Source organism: Saimiri boliviensis, chromosome 21, assembly GCF_048565385.1.
Source record: "Saimiri boliviensis isolate mSaiBol1 chromosome 21, mSaiBol1.pri, whole genome shotgun sequence".
Taxonomy (NCBI): Eukaryota; Metazoa; Chordata; class Mammalia; order Primates; family Cebidae; genus Saimiri; species Saimiri boliviensis.
In genome coordinates, this window is record NC_133469.1 from 33,453,545 (window position 1) to 33,480,080 (window position 26,536).

The 26,536-nt window shown below is 45.5% G+C and overlaps 1 protein-coding gene across 4 annotated transcripts in view; it reads left to right on the plus strand.

The window, feature by feature from the left end:
* Window positions 1-26,536, plus strand: part of LIMK2 (LIM domain kinase 2) — a 70,946-nt gene that overhangs the window by 22,155 nt on the left and 22,255 nt on the right. For 3 of the 4 annotated variants that reach the window (XM_003938415.4, XM_010349130.3, XM_074391238.1), the window contains 2 exons: window positions 25,096-25,231; window positions 25,927-26,036. In XM_003938415.4, the coding sequence (XP_003938464.1) occupies window positions 25,096-25,231; window positions 25,927-26,036 (246 nt within the window). Of the gene's footprint in view, window positions 1-14,821; window positions 15,505-25,095; window positions 25,232-25,926; window positions 26,037-26,536 lie in introns of those variants that run through there. The other variant, XM_003938416.4, reaches the window with a different exon arrangement.

The following is a 26,536-nucleotide window of genomic DNA, read 5'->3' on the forward strand; positions in this document are numbered from 1 at the left end:
TCCTGGGTTCAGGCAATTCTCCTGCCTCAGCCTCCTGAGTAGCTGGGATTACAGGCACGCGCCACCATGCCCAGCTAATTTTTTTGTATTTTTAGTAGAGACGGGGTTTCACCATGTTGACCAGGATGGTCTCGATCTCTTGACCTCGTGATCCACCCGCCTCGGCCTCCCAAAGTGCTGGGATTACAGGCTTGAGCCACCGCGCCCAGCCTCTTGTCAATCTTGAAATGTTCTTTTCCCTTGGCTTTCGTGACATTCCATACTCTCCTGGTTTACTCTCACCTCTCTAGTAATACCTGTTTGCTTATCTTTCTTTGTCCAGCTCTGAGATGTTACCATTCCTTTAGGTGTGCTGTTTTCTCCCTATGCAGTCTTACACACACCCATGGCTTCCATTTCCTCCACACACTGGTGACCCTAAAATCAGTTATCTCCAGCCTAAACCTTTCCACTGAGCTCTAGACCCATATATTCTACTATCAACCTGTCTTGTCTACTTGAATGTCTTCCAGGCACTTCAGATTCTTCTTTGGATTTCACCGGACTTTCATTCTTCCCCCTAAAACTGGCTCCTCTTCCATTGAAACGTGGATATCATTGAGAAGCACCACCATCCACCCACTGCCTAAGCCAGAAACCTAGCAGTTCTTGATACCTCTTCTCTTTCATCCTCCATGTCTAAGCCTGTCAGTTTTATCTCTAAATTATATGTTGGTAGGTTTACTTCTTTCCATTTCTCCCACTACGACCCTGCTCCAAGCTACCATCATCTCACCTGGAAGGCTGCAGTAGCCTCTGTCTCCCACAGCCACTCTGCATCCCCCAATCTATTTTCTATAGAGCAGCTGGAAGGAGTGATTTTTTTTTTTTTTTTTTTTTTTTAAGGCAATGTCTCCTTCTATTACCTAGGCTGGAGTTCAGTGGCACAATTTCAGCTCACTGCAACCTCCACCTCCTGGGTTCAAGTGATTCTCCTGCCTCAGCCTCCCAAGTAGCTGGGATTACAGGTACCTGTCACCATGCCTGGCTAATTTATATATTTTTAGTAGGTTTAGCCATGTTGACCAAGCCAGTCTCAAACTCCTGAGCTCAGGTGATCAGCCTGTCTCAGCCTCCCAAAGTGCTAGGATTACAGGCGTAAGCCACCACACCTGGCTGGAAGGAGTGGTCTTAAAAACAAAACAAAGCCAGGCGTGGTGGCTTATGCCTGTAATCCTAGCACTTTGGGAGGCCAAGGTGGGTGGATCACCTGAGGTCAGGAGTTCAAGACCAGCCTGGCCATCATGGTGAAACCCCAGCTTTAAAAAAATAAATAAATAAAGCAAAACAAAAAACCTTGACTACGTCACTCTCTGTTGTCTCTCCTTCCTTGTACACTTCCACAACTTCCCAAGTTAAGACCAAAATCCTTAACCCATGTTACAGTAGAGCCCTTCATAATCTGGCCTCTCTCCACATCTCCACAACCTCCTGCTCTCTACATTTCAGCCTCACTTCTCTTCTGCACAGGGCCTGCTTCTGACAAGGGCTTTGTTCATGCTACTCCCTTTGCCTGGAATGCCCCCTTACTCTCTTTTGATTTAACTCCTGCTTATCATTTAGATCTTTACCTGGATGTCTCAGAGAAATACAGAAGTAATTCCTCACCCTGAAAAATAGGCCAGGTCCCTGTTTTATGCTTTCATAGACCTTTCCTTTGAGGCTTTTTAAAAAAACAGTTATAATCTTACATTTATTCATGTGTTCATCTCCCTAATGATATCTTAAGACCTCTAATAGTAAGAACAATTTGGTCATGGACTGTGGGGGTTTTGCCCCTCATTATGTTATCATTGAGCATATTGTTGGCATAGGAGGGATATTTGTTGAATGAATAGCTAGAGGTGGCCAAGAGACATGATGTAAGTCAGGCTTTTCCCTGCCCTTCCCCTTCCTTTTCCCCTTCCCCACATCCTTCCCTTAGCCACCGTGGCTGCAGTTACTGTAAATGGCAAGGAGGAATCAGTTCCAGACATTGGGTTGTTTTAGAAAACTGCCTTCAAGCGTCAAGGTGATAAGTTAAAGCTTTATCTTTTGCCCTCAGAGGAGCCTTCCCACAGTGAGTAGAAGCCAGAGAAGCTGACCCAGGACAGCAGCAGGTCTTGAGCTGCACTTCTCTGTAGATACAATCCAGGGAGGAACAAGCCCTGGGTACCTCCGGAGAGTGGGGCAAGAGAGTTAAGAATGAGTTCAGTTACTCTAGCTACCAAACTGATTATGAATTGCCCTGAAATCTGAAAAATTTCAATTCCAATTGTAAGTTTGTTTTGTTTTCTTAAATTTATATTTGAAGGATTAACTAAAGATACACATTGAGCATAGAGTGGAAAAAATGGGAACAAAAATAGTATCTTTTACTTTTAGGTGATTTATGATGGGGAGTGGGGTGGATAGGTTGGCAGTTCCCCCAATAACTTAGAAATGAAGTTTGTCCTCTGTGAGTGAAACTAATTAGATCCACATGTAATGAGAGCAGTATTGTGTTGTAGTTAAGAGCACAGATCTAAAACCAGATTGCTTGGCTTCAAATCCTGATTCTGCCATTTATTATTATCTGTGCACTTTGGACAAGTTACTTGCCCTTTCTGTGCTTCATTTTTCTCATCTAGAAAATGGAGATACAGGCCCGATGCGGGGCTCACACCTATAATATCAGCATTTGGGGAGGCCTAGGCGGGAAGATCACTTGAGCTCACGAGTTTTGAGATCAGTTTGGGCAACAGAGGAAGACCTCATCCCCATAAAAAATCAAAAATTTAGCCAGGCATGGTGGTGCACACCTGTGGTCCCAGCTACTCAGGAGGCTGAGACAAGAGGGTCGCTTGAGCCCAGGAGGTTCAGAATGCAGTGAACCATGCATTACACCACTGCATGCCAGCCTGGATGACAGAGGAAGACCCTGTCTCAAAAAAAAAAAAAAAGGAAAAGAAAAAGAAATGAGCCAGACACATTTGCTCAGGCCAGTAATCCCAGCACTTTGGGAGGCCAAGGCAGGCAGATCACTTGAGGTTGGGAGATCAAGACCAGCCTGGCCAACATGGTGAAACTCCGTCTCAACTGAAAATACGAAAATTAGCCAGACGTGGTGGTGTGCTCCTTTAGTCCCAGCTACTCACTAGGAGGCTGAGGCACAAGAATCGCTTAAACCCAGGAAGTGGAGGTTGCAGTGAGCTGACATTGCGTCAGTGCACTCCAGCCTGGGAGAAAGAGCAAGACTCTGTCTCAGTAAATAAGTAAATAAAAAATAAAAATATGGAGGCCGGGCATCATGGCTCATGCCTGTAATTCCAGCACTTTGGGAGGCCAAGGCAGGTAGATCACCTAAGGTCAGGAGTTCAAGACCAGCCTGGCCAACATGGTGAAATCCCATCTCTACTAAAAATATAAAAATTAGGCCAGGTGTGATGGCTCATGCTTGTAATCCCAACACTTTGGGAGGCTGAGGCGGGTAGATCACGAGGTCAGGAGATTGAGACCATCCTGGCTAACGTGGTAAAACTCCGTCTCTACTAAAAATACAAAAAATTAGCTGGGTGTGGTGACACGCACCTGTAATCCCAGCTACTTGGGAGACTGAGGCAGGAGAATTGCTTGAGCCTGGGAGGTGGAGGTTGCAGTGTGCTGAGATCGTGCCACTGCACTCCGCAGAGCAAGATTCTGTCTCAAAAAAATAAATAGTAATGGAGATACAAACTTACTACCTACCTCCTTACGACTTACCCTCACAATATGACTGTGAATAAAAGTGTGTAGCACTGGGAACACTATTCACAGAGCACTCATGAATGTTTGCTCTTTGTTATTAGTTACTAGAGAGGCAAATGTCTACGAGGGCTGAATAATATGTGAATTGGTGATTGTTGCACTTATCTAAAGAAGTAGTTATTTTTTCAACTAAAAGTTTATGGCCAGGCGTGGTGGCTAACACCTGTAATCCCTGCACTTTGGGATGCCCAGGTGGGTGGATCACCTGAGGTCAGGAGTTTGAGACCAGCCTGACCGACATGGAGAAACTCCATCTCTACTAAAAAAAATAAAAAATTAGCCGGGTGTGGTGGCGCATGCCTGTAATTCCAGCTACTCGAGAGGCTGAAGCAGGATAATCACTTGAACCCGGGAGGCGGAGGCTGTGGTGAGCCAAGATCATGCCATTGCACTCCAGCCTGGGCAACAAGAGTGAAATTCTGTCTCCAAAAAAAAAAAAAAAAATTAGTTAAAAAAACCAATATAAGGCTGAGAGTGGTGGCTCATGCCTGTAATCCCGGCACTTTGGGAGGCCGAGGTGGGCAGATCATTTGAGGGCAGGAGTTCAAGACCAGTCTGGCTAACGTGGTGAAATCGTCTCTACTACAAAAAAAAAAAAAAAAAGAAGATACAAAAATTAGCTGGGGGTGGTGGTGGGCACCTGTAATCCCAGCTACTTGGGAGGCTGAGGCAGGAGAATCACTTAAACCTGGGAGGCGGAGAATACAGTGAGCCTAGATGGCACCACTGTGCTCCAGCCTGGGCGACAGAGCGAGACTGTCTCAAAAAAAAATATATAAAAACAAAAAAACACAAAACAGATAAAACCAATATAATAAATAAGTGGCCAGTAATGAAACAGAAAGTGAAAAGTTAGTGAAGCAAAACTAGTACTGTATTCAGATAAAGATGTTAAATCTAGATTTGGTCACAGAATAGGGTTCTTTGTGGCAAGCAGGGCTAGTTTGGCTGACTCACCACTGCCACAATGAAATTTCTCTCAGTGGCTGCTCATTTTCCTTTATTTTAAGTCCATGCTCACGGAGCAACCTTTTAATGCCTAATTTAGTTTCCTGGGATTCTTAATAATACAGAGGGTCTGGAAGTAGAACCTGCAGAGGGAATATAGATGTTCTGATTTTAATGGTCAATTCATAAGTGTACAGTGGTGTTGATAAATGGTTAGGTCAGAACCGTTATAGAATGTCTGCATCTCTCTGGGAATTAGGAGGAGAGGTGAAAGGCCAAAAACCTGAAAGGCCAAAAACTAGGCCTAGATTAGAGTCATCCACCAAGATAACATCAGCCTTGAAGAGTTCTCTGGTTGGTCCACCAGCCACCCTTCCTTTGATCATACCCACTTCCTCATTACTTCTTTAAAGCACTGACCTCTAATGGTTATGAAACTTTTTGCTCACCTAACTCCTTCCTTTTACAGAGGAAGAAATTGAAGCCCAGAGAGATTTAATGGCTTGCCTAAGATCACACAGCACATTTTCTGTTAATCAGGGTAATTTTTCAGGTCCACATGAGGGCTTTTTTCCTTGAATTGCCTAGAGATTTGTTGAGGTATCCAAAGCATTTTTTCCAGTGCAGCCTGGAGAAGGATGGCCATGTCAACACAGCATTTGATACTGCATGTTAGACATTTAATTTCCTAATTAGTATCATCAAGCAACAGTGGATGATTATCTACAAGGGGTTGCAATCCCATGCTTATGTGCTTACGGTCCATATAGACAACTTTCAGCTGTTAAAATGACAAGGCAGTAGAGATGTGGCCCCAGGACAAAGGCACAGTCTGCTGTTAGTGAACACTAGTTGGCCAGCAAACTTCATATGGACATATACATGGCCAGCTGTAGAGTTGAGGCATTTATACCCATTCAAAGAACCAAACTGGCAACTAAAGATCAGCGTTCTCTTTGGCATTTCAGGCTTTATGTTCTTTTGATTAGGAACCATTGCTTGCTTAAATACCTCTGATAGTTCTTCACTGCCTGTAGCAACTCCAGCCTAACTTGGTCTTTAGTGCCCTGTCCCTACCCTCTCCCACCATCCCAGCCTCCTCTCTAATTGCTACCCACATGTGCCCTGCACTACCTGTTCAGCATTATGTGAGCATATCATGCCCTTTTATGCCTCAGTGCACTTGCACATGTTGTTCTTTCAGGCCAGAATGCCTCTTATCTGCCTGGCAATCAGCCTATTAGAGTCAGCCAGTACCATTCCATCTTCTGTCGAGGAGCCCCCTGAAATCCACCCATATGTTTCCCAACCAATCAGAGACATTTTCTCTCTTTTTAATATTCTCTTCATACCTCAGTTATATTCATGTCAGTATTTGTTTATACATCTAGTATCACTGTTAGAGTGTGAAATTCTCCAAATGTGAAGCCGTTTCTAGTTTGTCTTTGTATCCTAGAGCTTAACAAAGTACCGAGAATGTAGTGGGTGCTCAGAATGTTTGCTGGGTGAATGATGTATTTGTTGAATGACTCTTTGGACACTTGAATAAAGCCCATCCAATATGTACCATCACCAACTCTTTGCTGTACAATATTCTTTTAGGCAAGAGCTTATCTTTTGAGGTGATAAGGTAAGCTCAAACTTTATTATAGACTAAGACCTCAGTCTGTAAATGTCATCCCTAAGTCTTAAGCCATCAAAACCAGGGCCTCAAGGAAGGGCATGCCTTCTGCAACTATAGCAGCCTGCTGTGCTTATTTTGCCTTCTTTTTCATTTTCCTCCCAAAGGTTAGAGTCCCTTCTCCTGTGGGCAGAACTGGAGGAGTGCTAACAAATTCTTTCTCCATCCTTTTTACAATTACCAAAAAAAACCCTCAGCACCTCATGCCAGACTTGCATGTGTCAGCCATATTCTGGTCGTGACTTCCTGATGATGCTCTATAGAGATTTTGCTGACATCAGAGGGTGCGTCACTCCCATCAGTAGCACTGACTCTTGCAGAAGCACTGTTTCTGAAGTTGGCTAATGTCATCCCTTGTTTGTTTGTTTGAAATTTGTTTTAGTTCCAGAGATAGCACTTTTGTGGAATGACCCTATCTTCTAGAATCACCTTTTTATACCATAATGTGAGCACCACTGCCGTGTCACTGAGGAAAGAGAGAAGCAGCTACTGTGTGGTTACAAATGAGTAAGAGTGACACCAGGAAGGTGAAAGTCTCTGCTGAACCAAGGCTTAACAAAATATCAGTCACTAAACATTCATTTATTAAGCTACGTTCAGGATAAGAAGATGAACAAGCTATCTGTACATTCATTTTCTTGTTTGTAAGAAGGGAATGATAGTGATCTATCCTGCCTGCCTCTGAGAGTAGTATGAAAATAAAATGAAATTAAGTGGAAAAGCAGTTAGGAAAAAGAAAATCAGTGGTTTTCTTTTTGTGGTTAGTGTGGATCCAAAATACTGGAGCTTGTTTAAAATGCAGATTCTTAGCCCCAATCTCAGCTATTCAGATTCTGTATGCCTGAGGTGGGCCCAGGAATCTTCATTTTCAGTAAGCCAACCAGGGGGTCCACTGATGCTATTCCTTTAGTCACATTTTTCAGAAATACTACTGTTAATCAAATGGCAAGAATAAGATGGTTGTTTGAGGCAGTTTTAGTACGTTGGACCTGGAGTCCAAAGACTTGGGTCAAACTAGGCTGGGTGTGGTGGTTCACCCCTGTAATCCTAGCACTCTGGGAGGCCAGGGCAGGTGGATCACGAGGTCAGGAGTTCAGGACCAGCCTGGCCAACACAGTGAAACCGCATCTCTACTAAAAATATAAAAATTAGCTGGGTATAGTGGTGTGGGCGCCTATAATCCCAGCTACTTGGGAGGCTGAGGCAGGAGAATTGCTTGAACCTGGGACGTAGAGGTTGCAGTGAGCTGAGATCACGCCACTGTGCTCTAGCCTGGGCGACAGAGCAAGACTCCATCTCAAAAAAGACTTGGGTCAAACTCGAGCTTTGTCAGTTCCTAGACCTGTGACCTCAAACAGCAACCTTCTCTGTGAACCTTAGTTCCCTCATATGTAAAAAGGAGACGACAATTCCAATTTCACAGGGTTATAAGGATTAAATGAGAACATATGTGAAGAAGCCCACTTCAGTACCTGGCTCATGGAACTCAGTCAGTGTTTTCTCTTTTTTTTTTTTTTGAGATGGAGTCTTGCTTTGTCTCCCAGGCTGGAGTGCAGTGGCGTAATCTCAGCTCACTACAACCTGTGCCTCCCAGGTTCAAGCAATTCTCCTGCCTCAGCCTCCCGAGTAGCTGGGATTACAGGCGCCTGCCACCACACCCAGCTAATTTTTATATTTTTCGTAGAGACAGGGTTTCACCATGTTAGCCAGGATGGTCTCAATCTCCTGACCTCGTGATCCGCCCATCTCGGCCTCCCAAAGTGCTGGGATTACAGGCATGAGCCTCCGCACCTGGCCTGTCAGTATTTTCTAGAGTGAGAGCTTAGTATCTGCTCCTCCTGTAACGTGATGTCATGTTCACAAACACAAGGTAAAAGACAATATTTGGCATCTGTCTTAATAAGGTATCACGGATAGAGAAAAGAATTTGGCATCTGGATAGAACTTTAGAGATTTAATCTAATCCCTTGTTTTATAGTTCATGAACTTGAAACTAGGAATAGAGAATTGGAAGCCCAAGACATATGATGATACCTAGTCACATGAAATATGTTCAGATTTTCAGACTGGGAGAATTATTTCCCAACATACTGAAAAAAGAAAATATGTTGGCACAGTGATGGAACCACTGTTAGTAACTTTGGAGAAACTATGGAGAATGGGGGCAATATTTCTAAAGTATAATGTTCCATATCTACTATATACCAGGCACTGGGGATGTAGTCATGAAATCAAGATGGAGATAGCTAACTGGCCCAGTTTTCAAAAAGGAAGAAAAAGATACTGGAAAACGTAAGACTTATGATCCTTTTGCCTTGATTCCTTCACAAAATTCTAGACAGATGATAGAATAAGTGGATAGTAAGCATTTAGAAAAGGAGCCGATCATTAGGAGTCATCAGTAGTAAAATAGTAGTGACTAGTTTAGACTTGACTTCATGTTTTCACCGGGTTACTCATCATGAGACCTTCTCTTGGATTTCCACAGGCATTTGATAAACTCTTTCCTGATATCCAGACAGTAAGAATGTGGGCAGGAAATCTAGAAAAATCAGATACAAGAACTCAACCTACCCAGCAGTTTGAGGCTCTGAATTGTAGAGGCAGGATTTGAGCTCAGAAAACTTTTAATTTCAGTGCTGCCCTTCCCAGCAGCATAAACTTGGATAAATTATTTAACATCTCAGGGTTTCCCTTGTCCTTTTTGTGCTGTATTTCTCAAGAGGTTGTTGCAGGAACTAAACTAGATGATAAGTGTAAAACACCTTTGTAAACTGAAGATGCTTTATAAACATTAGTTATTATCACTATTCTAGTGCTGTCGTTGCTCATCATGGGGGTTCTCAATCATCGATTTCTTTACTAGGCATCTGTGGACACCTGGTATGGGCGAGGCCTATGCTGGGCACTGAGAGTACCCAGTGCCTACCTTCACGTAGTTTGATCTGGTGATAGTCAGATATGGCCACAGGGTCCTTCCTGTGTGTAATGTGCTTGGGGAATCCTTCCCTAATTGAGGGAATCCTTCCCAGAGGAGAATGAATGCTCTGTCAGAGCTGGGCCTGGAAGAAGTAGGAGAAGATAGTGCCTGCAGGAGATATCGGAGGCTACAGAAAGAGTTAAGAGAGCAGAGGTTTGGGGGACTCCTAAGGAGCTTATGTGGTGAGTCATCAATAGAGTAGGGGCAGAAGGTGACCAGCTGGGATAGCTCAAGTGATAGCCCCAGGGTCCTGGGTGCAGTGCACCTGGTGAGCTTTGCCACTGGACAAGAGCACTAGAGAAGAAGTCTGAGCAAGCATTTGCTCTAAATCATGGGACTTCTTTTTGTTGTTGTCCATTTCGTTACTCTAAGGTATGAAAAAATGTAAATAACATAATTATTTACATGTAAATAATATATAAACGGTAGAAAATGAATGCTGTTTCATACCTGCTTCTTGTTTCACTGCTCCAAAGGAGGAACTGATATCCAAGTGGCACTCTTCCAGATGGTCTCTAAGGAGTTTACACACAGACTTTTGAAACAATGGGATTATACTGTACACTCTCTCTGAAGCTTAGGTTTTTCACTTAACAACTCACCCAGGACAGTTTCTGTTTCAGTACCTAGGATTTTCCTCATTATTTTTAACAGCTGCATAGTATTCTATTGTGTGGATGTGGTGGTGTATTTAAAGTAGCCTACTCCTATTGATGGACACATGGACTGTTCTTAATCTTTTAGTATTAAGCACTGCTGTACTGTTTGAACATATGTCTGCGCATTTGTTAAAAGTATTTCTCTAGGCAACATTTTTAGCAGTGGAATTGCTGGGATCCTTGATTTATTTATTTATTTGTTTTTTGAGACAGAGTCTCTCTCTGTCACCCAGGCTGGAGTGCAATGGCGCGATCTCAGCTCACTGCAACCTCTGCGTCCCTGGTTCAAGTGATTCTCCTGCCTCAGCCTCCTGAGTAGCTGGAATTGCAGGCGCACACCACCTGGCTAAATTTTGTATTTTATTCACCTTTTTTGGCCAGGTTGATCACGAACACCTGACCTCAAGTGATCCATCCGCCTTAGCCTCCCGAAGTGCTGGGATTACAGGTGTAAGCCGCCCCACCCAGCCAGGACCCTTGTTTTAGAAGGATGACTGCTGCTGTAATGCAAAAAGTGATTTGGAAGCAGGGAGGAGTACAGCACAAAAGATGGTTAGTAGATGGGGGTGGTAATGCTTACTTTTCAGGATTTGGAGGCTTCAGAGTCCTTAAAAATTCTCTTTTTTGGGCCGGGCGCGGTGGCTCAAGCCTGTAATCCCAGCACTTTGGGAGGCCGAGGCGGGTGGATCACGAGGTCAAGAGATCGAGACCATCCTGGTCAACATGGTGAAACCCCGTCTCTACTAAAAATACAAAAATTAGCTGGGCATGGTGACGCACGCCTGTAATCCCAGCTACTCAGGAGGCTGAGGCAGGAGAATCGCCTGAACCCAGGAGGTAGAGGTTGTGGTGAGCCGAGACCGCGCCATTGCACTCCAGCCTGGGTAACAAGAGCGAAACCCCGTCTCAAAAAAACAAACAAACAAACAAACAAACAAAAAAAAAAAAATTCTCTTTTTTGATTGGAGTCCTTCCAGCCAATAAAGGGCTTCACATAAACACGGTTCCTTGGATTTTGAATTATTTGACCGGAGCATTCTCCTAACAAGAGGTTGGAGTGATTTATTCACTTACTACACCTTGCTTAAGCATTCACTTTGGGGCTGCCAGTTTTGAAGGCTATTGTTCTCCAGCCTCAAACAGATGCCTTAAAGACCTATGCCTCAGCTGGTTCTAAGGAGTCAGTTTGTTCGGCTCCCTGCCAGGTTTCCAACTTGTGAAATGTGCTGGAGATTAACACCTCTCCTGCCATTTTATCCCTACTCTAACTGCCAGTCGAAGGATTACTGCAGTTGCCTTTGGCAGTCATAACTGCTGAATCTTCTACCAACTGCCCTGAGGACCTAGAAGAGCAGTTTTCTATCCAGGACTAGTTTCCAGAGGCAGGAGGGTGAAATATATCCTCCAATGTGACATTTCATCTCCCACTGCTGGGTGGTTTGGGCCTTTTGAAGTTGGCTCTGAGGAACCACACGCTTGGGTCTGAGCAGCCAGCAGCTTATCACATCTGGTGATCAATCCTTCAAAGATTCCTCCTGAAGTCTGGATTTGTGGAGGTCAAATGGATTCCACGTGGGAGGGGCTTCCACTTCAACTCATGACATGGGGAGAAGTCTGTTTCTCTTCCAGAAGGAGGCAGTTTTCATGGCATTGAGATGTCCTCTGACTTATTTCCCACCCACCCACCCACCCACCAAGTTCTTTGTAAGAGGAGTAGGGGGAGAGGAGAACGCCTGCAGCCTCCTGCTCACATTCCTAGACACCGACTCACTGAGCCTGCCGCCGCTGGAACAGCAGAGCTGTGTGAAATGTCAAGAGGAGTTATGCTCATGGGCTCCCTGGCCTCAGTCTCTTTGTGGCTTGCATATTCTTCCATCAGTACTGTGTTCATCACATGGAAATCAGAGGGTACAATTAAAAGATAATTTGCTAGTTCCAGACTTAATTTGGGGCCCCCTTCTTGCCTGACTGAATTACAGGGGAACGTAATAGATTTTTGGTGAGAAATAGTTGGCTTTGTGGCTGGGAGAAGGAGAGCTCCCAGCTCTCCAGCTGGGCAGCCCTTTGGGTATCCTGTATGTTGTTTCCCCACTTCCAGCCCACCTCACCTCTTCTGTGGCTCTTGTGTGGCCCCTAAGCCAGGATCCTGACCTCCTCAGGGTTGGCTCAGGAGTTTAAACTCAACTTGAGACCCAAGGAAAACAGAGAGCCCCCTGCAACCTCATAGAGTTGAAAAATGTTGACGCTTGGAGCTATTTAGAGATCTAACCAAGTCCCAGACAGAGACAGTGACTTGCTGAATGCCACATAGCCAGCCCACAGTAGTTGTAAGGACAGTCTTAATGATATTAACGGCTAACATTTATCAACTCTTAATGTGTTCCAGACTTTGTGCCAAGGGCTCATGTGCAGTGCATTGTCGCATTCAAACCCAGACAGTCTGGCTGTGGGCCCAGGCTGAGCTTCAGTATAGTATGGTATAGTCTATAATGTCTAGTCTTGGTTCAAATCCTGGCTTCACTTCTCATATTTACAGCTGAGTGACCTCAGGCAAGTGATTTAACCTCTCTGTACTTCACTTGCTTTATCTGTAAAGAGAGAAATCACAGCGCTGTGGAATAGTGTGGGTTAAAATTCATTCATACAAGTAGTGCTGCAAGCAGTGCTTAGTGTAGGGTGAGAAGCTGTTCAGGGCTTACTTCCCCAGGCTGCCTCTGGGGCTAGAGTGTGGTGTCTTTGTGGTAGTAGACAGATACAGCTGAGCTCCACACAAACGCCAAGAGCTGCTCTTCACCATTAGAGGCAGTAAACAAAGTGGTGATTGAGCTCTGTGGCTCTAGAATAGAGCCCAGCAAGCTATGACCCAATCCCTATTTTAATATGGCCTGTGATTCATTTATTGATTTTGGTTTTTGTTTTGTTTTTTTTTTAGTTGGAGTCTCACTCTTGTTGCCCAGGCTGGAGTGCAGTGGTGTGATCTGGCCTCACCACAACCTCCACCTGCTGGGTTCAAGCAATTCTTTTGCCTCAGCCACCCAAGTAGCTGGGATTACAGGCATGCACCACCACACCCGGCTAATTTTGTTTTTTGAGTTTTTTTGAGATGGAGTCCACTCTGTTGCCCTCAGCAGTCGCACGATCTCGGCTCACTGCAACCTCCGCCTCCCAGGTACAAGCAGTTCTCCTGCCTTAGCCTTCAGGTAGCTGGGATTACAGGCGCACACCACCATGCCCAGCTAATTTTTGTATTTTAGCAGAGATGGGTTTTCACCATGTTGACCAGGCTGGTTTCTAACTCCTGACCGTCAGCCCACCTCAGCCTCCTAAAGTGCTGGAATTATAGGCATGAGCCACCACGCTCAGCTAATTTTGTATTTTTAGTAGAGACGGGGTTTCTCCATGTTGGTCAGCTGGTCTCAAACTCCCGACCTCAGGTGATCCACCTGTCTCGGCCTCCCAAAGTGCTGGGATTATAGGCATGAGCCATGGTGCCCAGCCAGCTGTTTGTCTTGAGGATAGTGACATAACCCCTCAGAACCTATTTCCTAATCTGTTAAATGAGGCTGATGGCATTTACCCCACTGGCAATTTAAATATGATGGATAATAGATGCTAAGCACTTAACACAGGGCCTCGAACATATTAAGTGCTCAATAAATGGTAGCTTATTAATGGTATTCAAACCAATGTGCTCTTATCGCATGCATTGTTGTCCCTGTGTCCAACTGGTTGAATGGGAAAAGGCTCCCTTGTAACCCCATCTACCATCTTTGTCACACACTTTCCTGCCATGGTTCTCAGTAAGAGATAGAAGCTGCAGGGTGACTTCTGGCTCTTTACAATGGAGAGGAGGGTGTGGCTGGTGAGGGAGAGCTGATGTCACTGCCCTAAATCCAATGGTGGTCTGAGTGTTCTGGTTTCCTCCGGCAGCCTTGCTTTTTCTCTTACATTCCTGCAGGTAGGGAGACAAGGGCTTTCTCCATGGTAGGCTCTGGTTTGGTCATCCTCACAACTGGGGCTCTTCAGGCAGGCTCCCATTCCAGATACCTAGGTTTATCAATCCCTGTAGGTACGCCAGGCCTTCTCCCTCATGCCCCATTTTTCAATTTGAGAGGCATGGTTGTCACTGAACATAGATGGTGTTCTGCAGGTGAACACCCAGTGAATAGTAAGTGAATGAGAGTAACCTTGGCTCCATACTATTTGCAGAGGGCTTTGAACATGATTTTTCTCCTTGAAGAGGCAGAATGAAGCCTGGTAGTGGGAGAGCTCCAGCTCTAGAGACACATGGGCCTACATGTAAATCCCAGCCCTGCCACTGACTCCATTTTTGACTTTGAGTGAGTAACCTAATCTCTCTGTACCTCACTTTCCTTGTCTGTAGAGTGGGAATAATTTCTGTCTCCGAGAAGTAAAAGAGTGCATATAGTGTTTGGTACATGGAGATAAATCAGGTGTAGGTTAATTCTCTGGGCTTTGTTTCCTTATTTGCAATACAGCCCTGCCCTGGAGTGGAAGTGGCACCTCCCATTGGTCAGTTCTTGAGGCTGTCCCCAGGCTAGGCAAAGGGAGGGAATGAATGGGTGTCCTAGTGCCAGGACAGAGCAGATGTCAGCTGGGAGCTACGATGGCTCTCTGAACCTGCCTCTCCTACCAGAGGTCCCCCCTTCAGTGTGTCTATGCCTGGAGCTGGCATCCTCTTTTTTTTTTTTTTTTTTTTTTTTAAACCTCCAAGCAGAATTACTGTCCTGTAGGCAGCTCCTCTGCGTGAGGCCATTTGGGGCCAGATATGTTTCCCCTTTATCCTGCTTTACCCTTCCCTGAGCTCAGGATGGACGCTCAGTCAGTCCCAGTTATTGTCTGCAGCGCCAGCCTGCAGCCTCGATCCAGCCCAGCTCCACCCCTTGCAGGCAAGGTCTGTTTCCTAACAACTGCTCCAACCACACACCTCGGTTCTGCGGGAGCCCCTCCTCTTCCTCCCTCCCTCCCTCATTCAGGGGTGGGACTGAAGAAGAAGGCTAACTTGACAGCAGCGCTTCTTTCTTAGCTAGTCACCGGCTCCTGCCTGAGAATGCCAGTGTGTGTGTAGCCTCCGCAGAGAGGTTGTTTTCTCGGAGTCCAGAGGGGCCGCCTGAGCTTCTGAGAACTAGGGAGGAACCATCCCAGCCATGAGCCCCTGTGAGAATCTGCTGGGGGGCCAGTGGCCTGGAATCCTCAGGCTCCTCCAGCTGCTCCGGAGGGAGAGGTGAGCTCAGGGTAGCCTGCCTGCAGCCGGAGGTGCCGGGAGCCCTCGGCCTGTCATGGTAGCCATCTACAGCCAGCCTGAAGCACTTCCAGACGGATTTGCAGCTGAGCCTGTTTATCTGGTGTGGGAAGAAGATGGGAGGTTACTTGTCAGTCCCGGCTTACTTCACCTCCAGAGACCCATTTCGGTGAGTTGGTCTCCAGGTTCCCCTCTCCATCTCCTCTCCTGGTCCCTGGTCCTGAGGGGAGGGTGATCTCCCTAAATCTGCTTCTCACTTAGTCCTTTACCATCGGTTCTGCCAGGCAGAAGCCAGTAGATGTTATTCCCAAGCAGAATCGGCCTGGTGAGGTACCCCCATTATGTCATAGAAGTGGTGAGGGGAGGGATATGCCCAGCAGGAATTTCTTAGGGAGCTCCAGTTCCCTTTCCATCCCCGACAAACCTGAAAGAGCCTCCAAAAGATGCCACTGACCTGCCCACTCTAGGTGTTCCTGCTTCCGGGGGGAATAGCACAAATAGAGTGCTGTTTCTAGCTCTCACATGTCTTACCTGCGGGCCATGCTGCCTGCCCAGGAATTTGTCCCAACAAGCAGGATGGGCAGGTTTTGCCAAACTGTGGAAACTCACAAGGCCTGGGTGTGGGTAGCCTGGTACACAGTAGGCATCTTATAAACATTTGTTCTCTTAATGGGAGGCACATTTGCCTCTGGCTTTGAAGGGCTTCTGAGCTCCCAGGTAAATACGGTTGCTGGGGAAAGACCTGGGCCAGTGCTCATTTTGAGCCTGGAGCAGTGGTCTTTGGAGTGTTCTGAGCTGCTGGGCCAGTCCCCTCAGCTTCTCAGTCCCTAGGCCTGAGTACCTCCAGGAGCCTCTCTCTGTGGGGTGTCTCAGAGGGAGATGTGGAAACTCTACCTCTAACCTGGCTTTTTTTGCTTATTGCCCCACTCCACCTCCCATAGAAACTCCCCAGGGGGTTTCTGGCCCTCTGGGTCCCTTCTGAATAGAGTCATTCCTGGCTAGGGTGGGGCTTGTTTTCATTCTTTGGGAGCAGCCTGTTGTTCCAAAAAGCCTGCCTCCCCCTCACCAGTGGTCCTGGTCGACTTTTCTCTTCTGGCTTCCCTAAGCTAGGTCCGGTGCCCAGATCTTGCTGCTGGGATACTATTCAGGTGGCCAGGCCCTGGGCAGAAAAGCAGTGTACCATGTGGTTTCATGGAATGACTGGACCCTGGTAGAGTGGTGGAAAGTGTCTGGACTGGGGAAGGGGGAAGGGAACTGGTCCTCATTGCTGACTCTACCAAGCACCGTGCTAGACACTTTATCCTTTAATCTCTCAACAGCCGCCAAAAGAGATTATGTATCCCCATTTTACAGATGAGGCAACCAGTTTCAACAAAGTTAACATGTGGAGCCTCACTGGGCAGCTTTTTCTGTCTTACTTTCTCTCATCCTTCAGGGGTCTGCAGGTTTGTTTTCCTCTCCTAGCAGCGTAGAAAAAGGGATAGTTTGCCTGACTTGTTGAAGGGATGGCAGACATGGTTTTCTAAAGAGCCAGTGGAAATTGATCTTGAGTTTAGGAGAAAGGTTTTTACCATGTGGAATCAAGATGCCAAGTATCCAACTGAAGTAGCCTCATTTCAGGTCCTCATTAATTTCTCTTTTAATCTTGGAAAGGCATCTTAGGGGAAGGGTTGTTCTTTTAGGAGCCAGGAACTATACCCCTTTTACCCCTGGAGAGGCAGGGAAGCCAGGGAGGACACACCTTCTCAGGAGCTGGAGCTAGAGCAGATAGTGAACTGTCAACTCTCAACCTGAACCTTTAAGGGCCAAGCCACCAATGCCACCCAGGTCCACCTGTCTTTTGTCTTGTTCTGTCCCAGCCTTTCTGGAGAACCTGATGACCTTGCCCCCACACCCCAAGCTCCATTTGTTGCCTAGCTGGAGTCTGGGGGGTACTGACTGACTTTCTGTAGGTACTCTACTCTCTCCTCCCCTAAATAAGAGGCCACATGCCTGAAGTCACTGCTGAAGAGATAGCTGGCACACAGGACCCTTCCCACTCCACCCCACCGCCGGGAGGGACCGCCTAGACCCTCTGCTCTCCCAGGTATCTATCAATTACCATATCACTACCTGGTCAGAAAGCTATTTCTGCCATTAGCCCCTCCCTCTTTTAATTATAGGGTGTCCTCAAAGGCTCCTCTTTGGGCCTCAGTTTTGTCATTGGCAGAAAGTAGAAGCTAGACTTCTTGGGCTCCTGAACAGCGTCCTTGCTGGATTCTGTGGAACAAATTAAGTCCTTGACCTCAGGCCTCTTGGGGAGTACAAAGTCTATAGGAGTTCTGGGGCTGTGGTTGCAAGGAAAGTGATGCAACCAGATTCCACAGGGACGTGATCAGGCGTGACATGTGAGGGAGGAAGAGGGAACAAGGGAATGAAGAATACAACTTCTCTGTCCCATACACCCCTGCCTGACAGGCCATACATACTCAGCAAAAATACACTGTCTTCCCTACCCACACTAGCGTGAGGATTGAGATGTAATTACTGCTGTGCTTCCAAGTAACAAAATACCTTAAATTGGAATTTACAAAAGAGGTAAAAAATTTACAAAAGAGTGGCTTTTGTTTGACATCTTTAAAGCAATTTTCTTTTTATAGAATTTCTCTTCATGTCCAACACTGATTTAATGAGCTTGGGTTTACACATTATCTCTTGAAGAAAACAAATATATCTTTGTATTCCAAAGCAATACATCTTTAAAGGAAAGAAATTATGCTTAACTCTGCCTTGCTTCACAGTAACCTTTGGCAGATGCCTGAGGTCCTCTGGGACTCTTTTTCTCCTTATCTGAAAAGTGAAGGACTTGGATCAGGTGAATGATTCCAAACTCTGCAATGTATGTGGCTCCTCAGATGCAAACAAGCTCTTTTTCATTATTTTCCAAATAATGGAGGCCCTGTCTTTAACTGCAGTACAACTACACAAATTACTTGAAACTACAGGCTTCCTGGTTTTTGGTTGGAAGTGAATCAGTGCACTCTAGCAACACTTACTTCTTGGTGTTCAGAGGCTCATTGTGTGTTTGGTTAATTTTTTAAAATAATAAAAACATATTCCATAATAATTACAGCTTAATTGGCAGACTGTTTCAGTCTATAGGATCTGCAGGAAGGAGGAGTAATAAAGGGATTTTTGACTGAGCGTTTATGGAGCAGTCTCCAGGCCCCTGTCATATCTGCCCTTCTGGGCCCTGGGGAAAAGTTGGCATCCCCAGTTGTGGTGCTCTCTGGGTGCCCTCAGGCTATGGTGGAGGGAGCTTCCCATTCTCTCCTTCATCCCAGTCAGTTCAGAGGCTAGGGCTTCTTTTGAAAGAAGCTTGTCTACAACTGGCTGCTCACTGGGAGGTTAAGGGATGACCATCCAGCCAGGCCTTCATCAGGACATGGGAGGGTTTATGCTTTAACATGTGTAAATCCACTGCAATAATGACTGGTTCTCTTACCTCATAAGGTTGAGAATTTACCTGTAAACATTTTTGTCGGAAGAGTTTGGACGTGAGTGAGGGCTGAGTCTATATCTTATCTCACTTGGCTTCTCCCAGCACAGCACCTTGCCTGCTTGTTCTTAAACATCCTAGATGCACAGTAAATATTTCCTAATTGTTAGGAATCTATTAGAATCAGTTGATTTCAGCAGGGCATGGTGGCTCATTCCTGTAATTCCAGCACTTTGGGAGGCCAAGTCTGTAGGATTACTTGAATCCAGGAGTTTGAGACCAGCCTGGGCAATGTAGGGAGACCCTGTCTCTACAAAAAATAAAAAATTAGCCAGGCATGGTGGTGTGCACCTGTAGTCCCAGCTACTTGGGAGGCTGAGGCAGGAGGATCTCTTGAGCCTGGGTGACAGAGTAAGACTCTGTCTCTTAAAAAAAAAAAAAAAAATCAGTTGATTCTAATTCAATGAATAAATAATTTACTTTAAGACTTTCCTTCTTTACTTACAGAAATCTGTTTTGTTCTGGGCCCAGAAGCAAGTCCATATTGCTAGGCGTAGGAGGAAAAGGGGTCTCTCTGCAGTTGCCCTTGGCATTCTCAAATTGAGGAGGGAAAGAAATGAACATTTACTGGGTACCTCTGTGAGACAGGCATCATGAAAGACATCTGTACATAATTTAATTCTCATAACCCCATAGGATATCAGCAATATACAAGTGAGGAAACTGAGGCTCAGAATAATGAAGTAACTGGTCTTAGGTGACATAGATAGTAAATGACAGAGAAGGAATATGGATCCAGGTCTTAAAAGAGAAAATCTCAACTGATTATCTTTTTTTTTTCTAGTTAAAGAATGAGGAGTTTTTTGTTTAACTCATGTGTTCTCTGCTGACTCAAAAGGCCTCTGTGTGGATCTGGTTTGACCCACTGAACTGACTGCCGGGGTTCTGTGCACTTTGTATCTGCCCAAGCCCTCAGAAGCCCTCAGTAATGTTTTGAAAGATGAGTTTTGGAGGTTGTTCTTAGGTGTAGCCTCAGTGTATGTAGGCTTCTAGGTGATTTCCTCTGACCTGAGGATTTCAGCCTAGTTCACTCTGGCTCCTTAGGAGAGTGGGATGACTGGTACTTCAGCCCTAGGTTCAGACGTCAGCTTCACCACCTCCCAGCTGGGTACTCTTCTACCTACAGCCAGGGAAGATTTTGACTTTCACCTGAAACTTTCAAAAATTGAAAGGTAGAAAAAAAGCCTTGGCTTTGGGAAGAACTTATGGTGTCCATGGCCTCTAAGAATCTGAGATGGGGCATCTTTGAGTAGCACCTTACATTTCCAGAGTGTGTTCTGGATTCTTTGCTTAAAAGAACAGAGAATGCTCGGGAATTGAACACTGTGAAGTATATGAAGGAGTAGAATTGTGTCATTTAACATTCAGTACTTGGGCTAAAGGAGAAGCATCAGGAAGTGTTAACACTCAAAGGGTCTTGAGCTGTCAGGGCTCCAGCCTCCTCATTTTCACAGGTGAGAATCCTGAGGCTCAGCTGTTGAGATGTGCTGTATCACTCCAGTGACATAGTACAGTGGATGTGGCTTTGCAGCCAAACACACATAGCTTCACATTCCAGCTCATCAATTATGTATTGGGCAGCTTTGCAGAATGATTTGACTTTAACCTTCCTTTTCAGTCTTCTATAAAACAGGGATAATCCTACTACCTTGTAGGGTTGTCAGGATTAGAAATAATATTAAGTAAGGTACCTCATGTAGGACCTGAATTGTGGTTTGCATTCAATAAATAGTAGATGTTATTGATAGCTAAGCTAGAACTCTGAAGTCTACCATGGCAACTTCTTAAATGGTCTAAGAACCCAGTTGTATTCTGTGGCAAAACACAGCTTAGGGACCCATACCCAGCCCTCCTATCAGCTGTTCACCTTCTGGTTCTTCAAAGACATCTGTGGCAGTAACTCTGGCCACATAGCTGGCTGTGCCCTTCAAAGGCATTCCTTGACACAGATGTGTGCACTGGTGATGTTGCTTTCCAGCCAGGTGTTCTTCCCAGGAGGCTGGCCTGGCTGTCTTCTGCATGCCTGCACTTGTTTCTCTCCCTGCTCCCTCTCCTGGGCCTGGCCAGAGCTACTTGCAGCAAACAAAAGCAGGATATTGGCAATGGAAAGGAGGGTGTGTTCTGGTGCTCCCATGCCCTGCAGCACACATACCATTGCAAGGGCGTAACAGAGCCCAGGCCTGCATTTGGGTGCAAATATGTCTGCACACAGAAGAAGAGAAGGACCTGGCGACCATGAGCCATGGTACCTTTGTGCTTCCACCTGGGCGACTGGTTCTTGCCACTCCTGCCATTTTCCATTTGGAAACATTTGCTAAGGCCTTGCTCTGCCAGGTCCTTTGCTTGGTGCTGAGTCTACCAAGAGTAAGTGGGATGCTGTTTTTGTCCTCAGGGAGCTAACAGTCTAGTGAAGAAGAAGATGGTTAGGCCAAGTGTGGTGGCTCACACCTGTAATCCCAACACTTTGGGAGGCTAAGGCAGGCAAATCACTTGAAGTCAGGATTTTGAGACCAGCCTGGCCAACGTGGGGAAACCTTGTCTCTACTAAAAATACAAAAATTAGCTAGGTATGGGGACATGTACCTATAATTCCAGCTACTCAAGAGGCTGAGGCAGGAGAATCACTTGAACTCAGGAGGCAGAGGTTGCAGCGAGCCTATATCATGCCACTGCAATCCAGCCTGGGCAATAAGAGCATAACTCCATCTCAAAAATAAATCAATCAATCCTCACTGCTACCTTGAAAGTAGGTGGTGATACTGCCATTTCACAAATGAGAAGTGAAGGGACTAGCTCAATATCACTTAAGTGGTAAATGGTGGTGCTAAGATTAGAACCTCAGATTATCTAGGGAAAAACACAGCTATGCATAGAGTTAAGGAGACCTGGGATTATGTGTCTCCTTCTTTCACAGGTGGGGAAACAACCCAGAGAGGGAAAGGGGCTTGTCCAAGGCCATGTTAGCACCCAAGAACTTCAACCCATATGTCTTTCCTCCCCATTTAGAGCTCATCCACATGTATCTTACATTGAGAGGAGTGTGAGCCACATACTGAGAACAGTCTTCCCCTCTGTCTCCATCCTCACTGCACAGTTTTTAGATACTTCACAACCATACTTTTCATGCCATACCCAACCCTCAAGACCTTGAAGTTCCCCTTCCACAGGACAAGCTATAGGAAGAAAATAGCCATCAGTAGTTGTTGAGCACCCAGGGGAATTGGGCACTCCAGAAAGATAAAGGGATTCTCAGGATCTTCCTTCTCTAAACTTCCCTAGCTCAGCTGCTTCAGCTCATTCCTGCCTCTCTTTGCCTCCCGCAGTGCTCGGAAGTAGTAGAACTCATTGTGGTCTGTCACCTTGTATTGTTAAGTTTTATTTAGACTTTCTCTTCCTCAACTCTTCATAAGCTCATGAAAGGTGAAGTGGGGTGTACTGTGTATTTGTCTTTTATAGCGGCTGTGTTTAGCTGCACTTGCCTGGCAAAAGGCTTTCTCTCATACATTAGCTTATTTCCTCTTCACACTAGCTCGTTGTAATAATAGGATGCTATTAGATTTTGTCAAAGAGCAAAAGCTACTAAGAGAAGGTGTCCAGTTAGTGGCAGTAAGTGACTGATAATGTGAGCTGCCATTACATTGTCATTACTATCTTTAATACTACCACATATTGAGTTTCTGTTATATTAGATCTTTTTTCTGTGTGATGGAATCTTGCTCTGTTGCCCAGGCTGGAGTGCAGTGGTGCAATCTCAGCTCACCACAACCTCTGCCTCCTGGGTTTAAGTGATTCTCCTGCCTTAGACTCCTGAGTAGGTGGGCCTGTGCCACCATGCCCAGCTATTTTTGTATTTTTAGTAGAGATGGGGTGTCACTGTGTTGACCAAGCTGTTCTTAAACCCCTGGCCTCATGATCCACCCGCCTCAGCTTCCCAAAGCACTGGGATTATAAGTGTGAACCAGCCACTGCGCCTGACTGCTCTCTATATTTTTATTTTTATTTTTATTTTTTTTGTGAGACAGAGTTACACTCTTGTTACCCAGGCTAGAATGCAATGGCGCGATCTCGGCTCACTGCAACCTCCGCCTCCTGGGTTCAGGCAATTCTCCTGCCTCAGCCTCCTGAGTAGCTGGGATTACAGGCATGCACCAGCATGCCCAGCTAATTTTTTGTATTTTTAGTAGAGATGGGGTTTCACCATGTTGACTAGGATGGTCTCGATCTCTTGACCTCATGATCCACCTGCCTCGGCCTCCCAAAGTGCTGGGATTACAGGCTTACCGTGCCCAGCCTTATATTTTTATTATTTATTATATTTTAATACATACTATTTCCTTTAATTTTCACATCAATTCATTTTATAGATGAAGAAACTAGGCCAGAGAAGTAAAATATCTTGCCCAAGGTGACATAACTGGTAAGTGGCAGGATCAAGATTCAAACCAAGTAATGTTCAGACCTCTCAGAAGCAAGGATGTGGCCGGTGTGGAAGGCCTTCACAACAAAAATAGGGAAAAGAAGGAACTAGAAGGAAAGAAATGGCTTGGGCTCAGAAGGCCAGGGAACTCTCAGATGTGTGTATTGGGAAGCTCAGAAGGGAGGAGGAGGTTGTCTGTGCAGGTTAAGTCTTGAGAACACACCTGAGAGGTAGAGCTTCATAACCAGGTGATTAGGGGAGAAAGGAGGGATGGATTTTTTTTTTTTTTTTTAAAGAAATGGAGTCTTACTATGTTTCCCAGGCTGGTCTCAAACTCCTGGGCTCAAGTGATCCTCCCACCTCAGCCTCCTAAAGTGCTGGGATCACAGGTGTCAGCCCCTGTACTCATGGAGCTATGGATCTAACATGTACATCTTACACAGTGCTAATAAAGTGTTGAGTTTCTTCCCAATATTTTATTTTGAAAAAATTTTCAAATATGTAGAAAAGTTGGAAATGTAGTTCAAAGAACACCTATATACCTTTCACAGATTCATCATTTGTTAATGTTATGCCACTTTGTGTATCTCTCGCCGTCTATCTATATATTTTTATTTATTTTTGCTGAACTATTTCAGAATAACTTAAAGGCATCTTGACTTTTACCCTTAAATATTTCAGTGTTTCTCCTAATAATTCTCCTATATAAACCCAATATCATCACATCTAAGAAAATTCACAGTAATTTTACAGTATAATATTATAGTCTGAATCCAGATTTCCTCAGTTTTTTGAAAACTGTTCATGCTGTTTCCTTTTTTATCTAAATTTGAATCCAAGGTTGAGGTGCTGTATTTGGTTGCTGTGTTTCTAGGCTTTTTAAAAATCTGTGCCTTTTCTTCTACCCATGACTTTTTAGAAGTGTCAAGACCAGTTATCTTATAGAATAACCCACATCCTAGATTTGACTGATTTGATTTCATTTTTTTATGCTTAACATATTTTTGGCAAGAACATTACATTGGTAACACTGTTGGTGACGGGTTGTTTTGAAGAGTGGAGATGATTAAGCTGCTTTTGTTCATTGAAGTATCTGTCTAGACCAGGGGTCCTTAACTGGGGCCATAAATAGGTTTCAGAGAATCCTTTTTTTTTTTTTTTTTTTTTTTTTTGAGATGGTGTCTTCCTCTGTCACCAGGCTGGAGTACAGTGGCGCCATCTCTGCTCACTACAACCTCTGCCTCCCAGACTCAGGGGATTCTCCTGCCTCAGCCTCCCAAGTAGCTGGGACTACAGGCACACGCCACCATACCCAGCTAATTTTTGTATTTTCAGCAGAGACGGGGTTTCACCACGTTGTCCAGGATGGCCTCAATCTCTTGACCTCATGATCCACCTGCCTCAGCCTCCCAAAGTGCTGAAATTACAGGCATGAGCCACTGCGCCCAGCCAGAGAATCCTTGATATACATACCCCTCACACCTAAATTATATACACATTTTCCTTATATGTGCATTTTTCTAGGGGAGGCTTCTTGGCTTTTATCAAATTCTCAGAGGGCTCCAAGACCCAAAGAGGTTATGAAACATTAGTCTGTTCACTGAGGCAGGCAAAACAGAGCTGGTTTCTAGGGCCTTGTTCACTCTGAACCAGCTTCCTTTGGGAAGACAGCACGAGGCTGTAACTTCCCCCATGTTGGCTTTGGATCATACTGTCCATTTTGTTGTCAGACCTAGGATCCAGGGACAGCCTATGTGGCCTGATTCCAGGGATCCAGGAGTTTCAGTTCTTGTCTTGCCTTTCAGGTGTTCAGAGTGCCAGGATTCCCTCACCAACTGGTACTACGAGAAGGATGGAAAGCTCTACTGTCGCAAGGACTACTGGGGGAAGTTTGGGGAGTTCTGTCATGGGTGCTCCCTGCTGATGACAGGGCCTTTTATGGTGAGTGAGTCCCTTCCTATCTGCCCCTCTTGATCATCAGAGTCCATTGACAGTGCTTCCGGTTCCCCATGGCTATTCATCTTTTGGTCTTTCCATCAGCCAGGGCATCTCCCTTTATTTATTCATTCATTCAGCCAGCAGGTATCAATTGAGCACCTGTTAAGTGAAAGGTAAGATCCTTCCCTCAAAGACTTAATAGTTTAATGTTACGAGTGGGAAGAGAGGCAGGCAGAGAGGAGAGACAATATTGTTGGATAAGGACCTCAAAGGAGAGTGTTACAGGCTGAGAAGAGGATAAGCCTAAATTGTGTTCAGGGAATCAGAAAAGGAGACTCTGGAATGAACTGGCAGAGAGAGGTGCTGCCTCTTGTACCTGCTCTGGACAAAGGGCTTTAAGTATAGTCACAGACTTGCCAACCCTCTATTGGAGGAACTGTGATCTTTTTTAGTGGGGATGATTACTTCTGGGGACTTGTTCTCATAACTGAGACCAAAACAGTTTTGTTCAATCTCAGAAATGACAGGAGGCACCAATCCGATACTTCCTTTGGAAGCTCTAGGGCAGAGAGTGAAAGAGTGGATTTTGACTAGGGACTTGATTGGCGGTCATTCACCCACCCCTCTCCTCACTCCAGCAACAGTGATAACTCAATTCCTTCTTCCCTTCGTACACCCTTCTCCCCACCTGCTCACAGGTGGCTGGGGAGTTCAAGTACCACCCAGAGTGCTTTGCCTGTATGAGCTGCAAGGTGATCATTGAGGATGGGGATGCGTATGCACTGGTGCAGCATGCCACTCTCTACTGGTAAGGTGGTGACCCTGTGTCTATCCTCTCCCATATAAGAGTGGCCTGGGGGAGGGATGGTGGCAGGGTGAGTTGGGCAGAAACACTGTTGTTGTAGGCAGAACACTGGATTCCTATTACAACAATGCTCATAACCAGCTCTTTAACTTACAAGCAGAATGATTGACATATGTCTCTGCCCTTTTTTCGTACCTATCTTGAAAATGTCCTCACTCTGCCCTGCAATCCTCCCAGTGGGAGGCTCTCTCCAGGGAGGATCCCAAAACATTACATTCAAAGACCCCTTAGCTCACCCGGTCCAACCACCTTAGTGAGCAAAAGAAGTTAGCCTGGGGCCCATGGCATAGAAGAGTACAGGGCAAGTTTCTCATTGCGAGTCAAAGGCAGAATGAAAAGAACCCAGGCCATTTCACCCCAACCCAGGCCAGTGTTCTTCCCAATATACCACTTGCTGCAGATCCAGCTCAGCACCTCCTATCCCAGCCCACCTTGAGAATCCA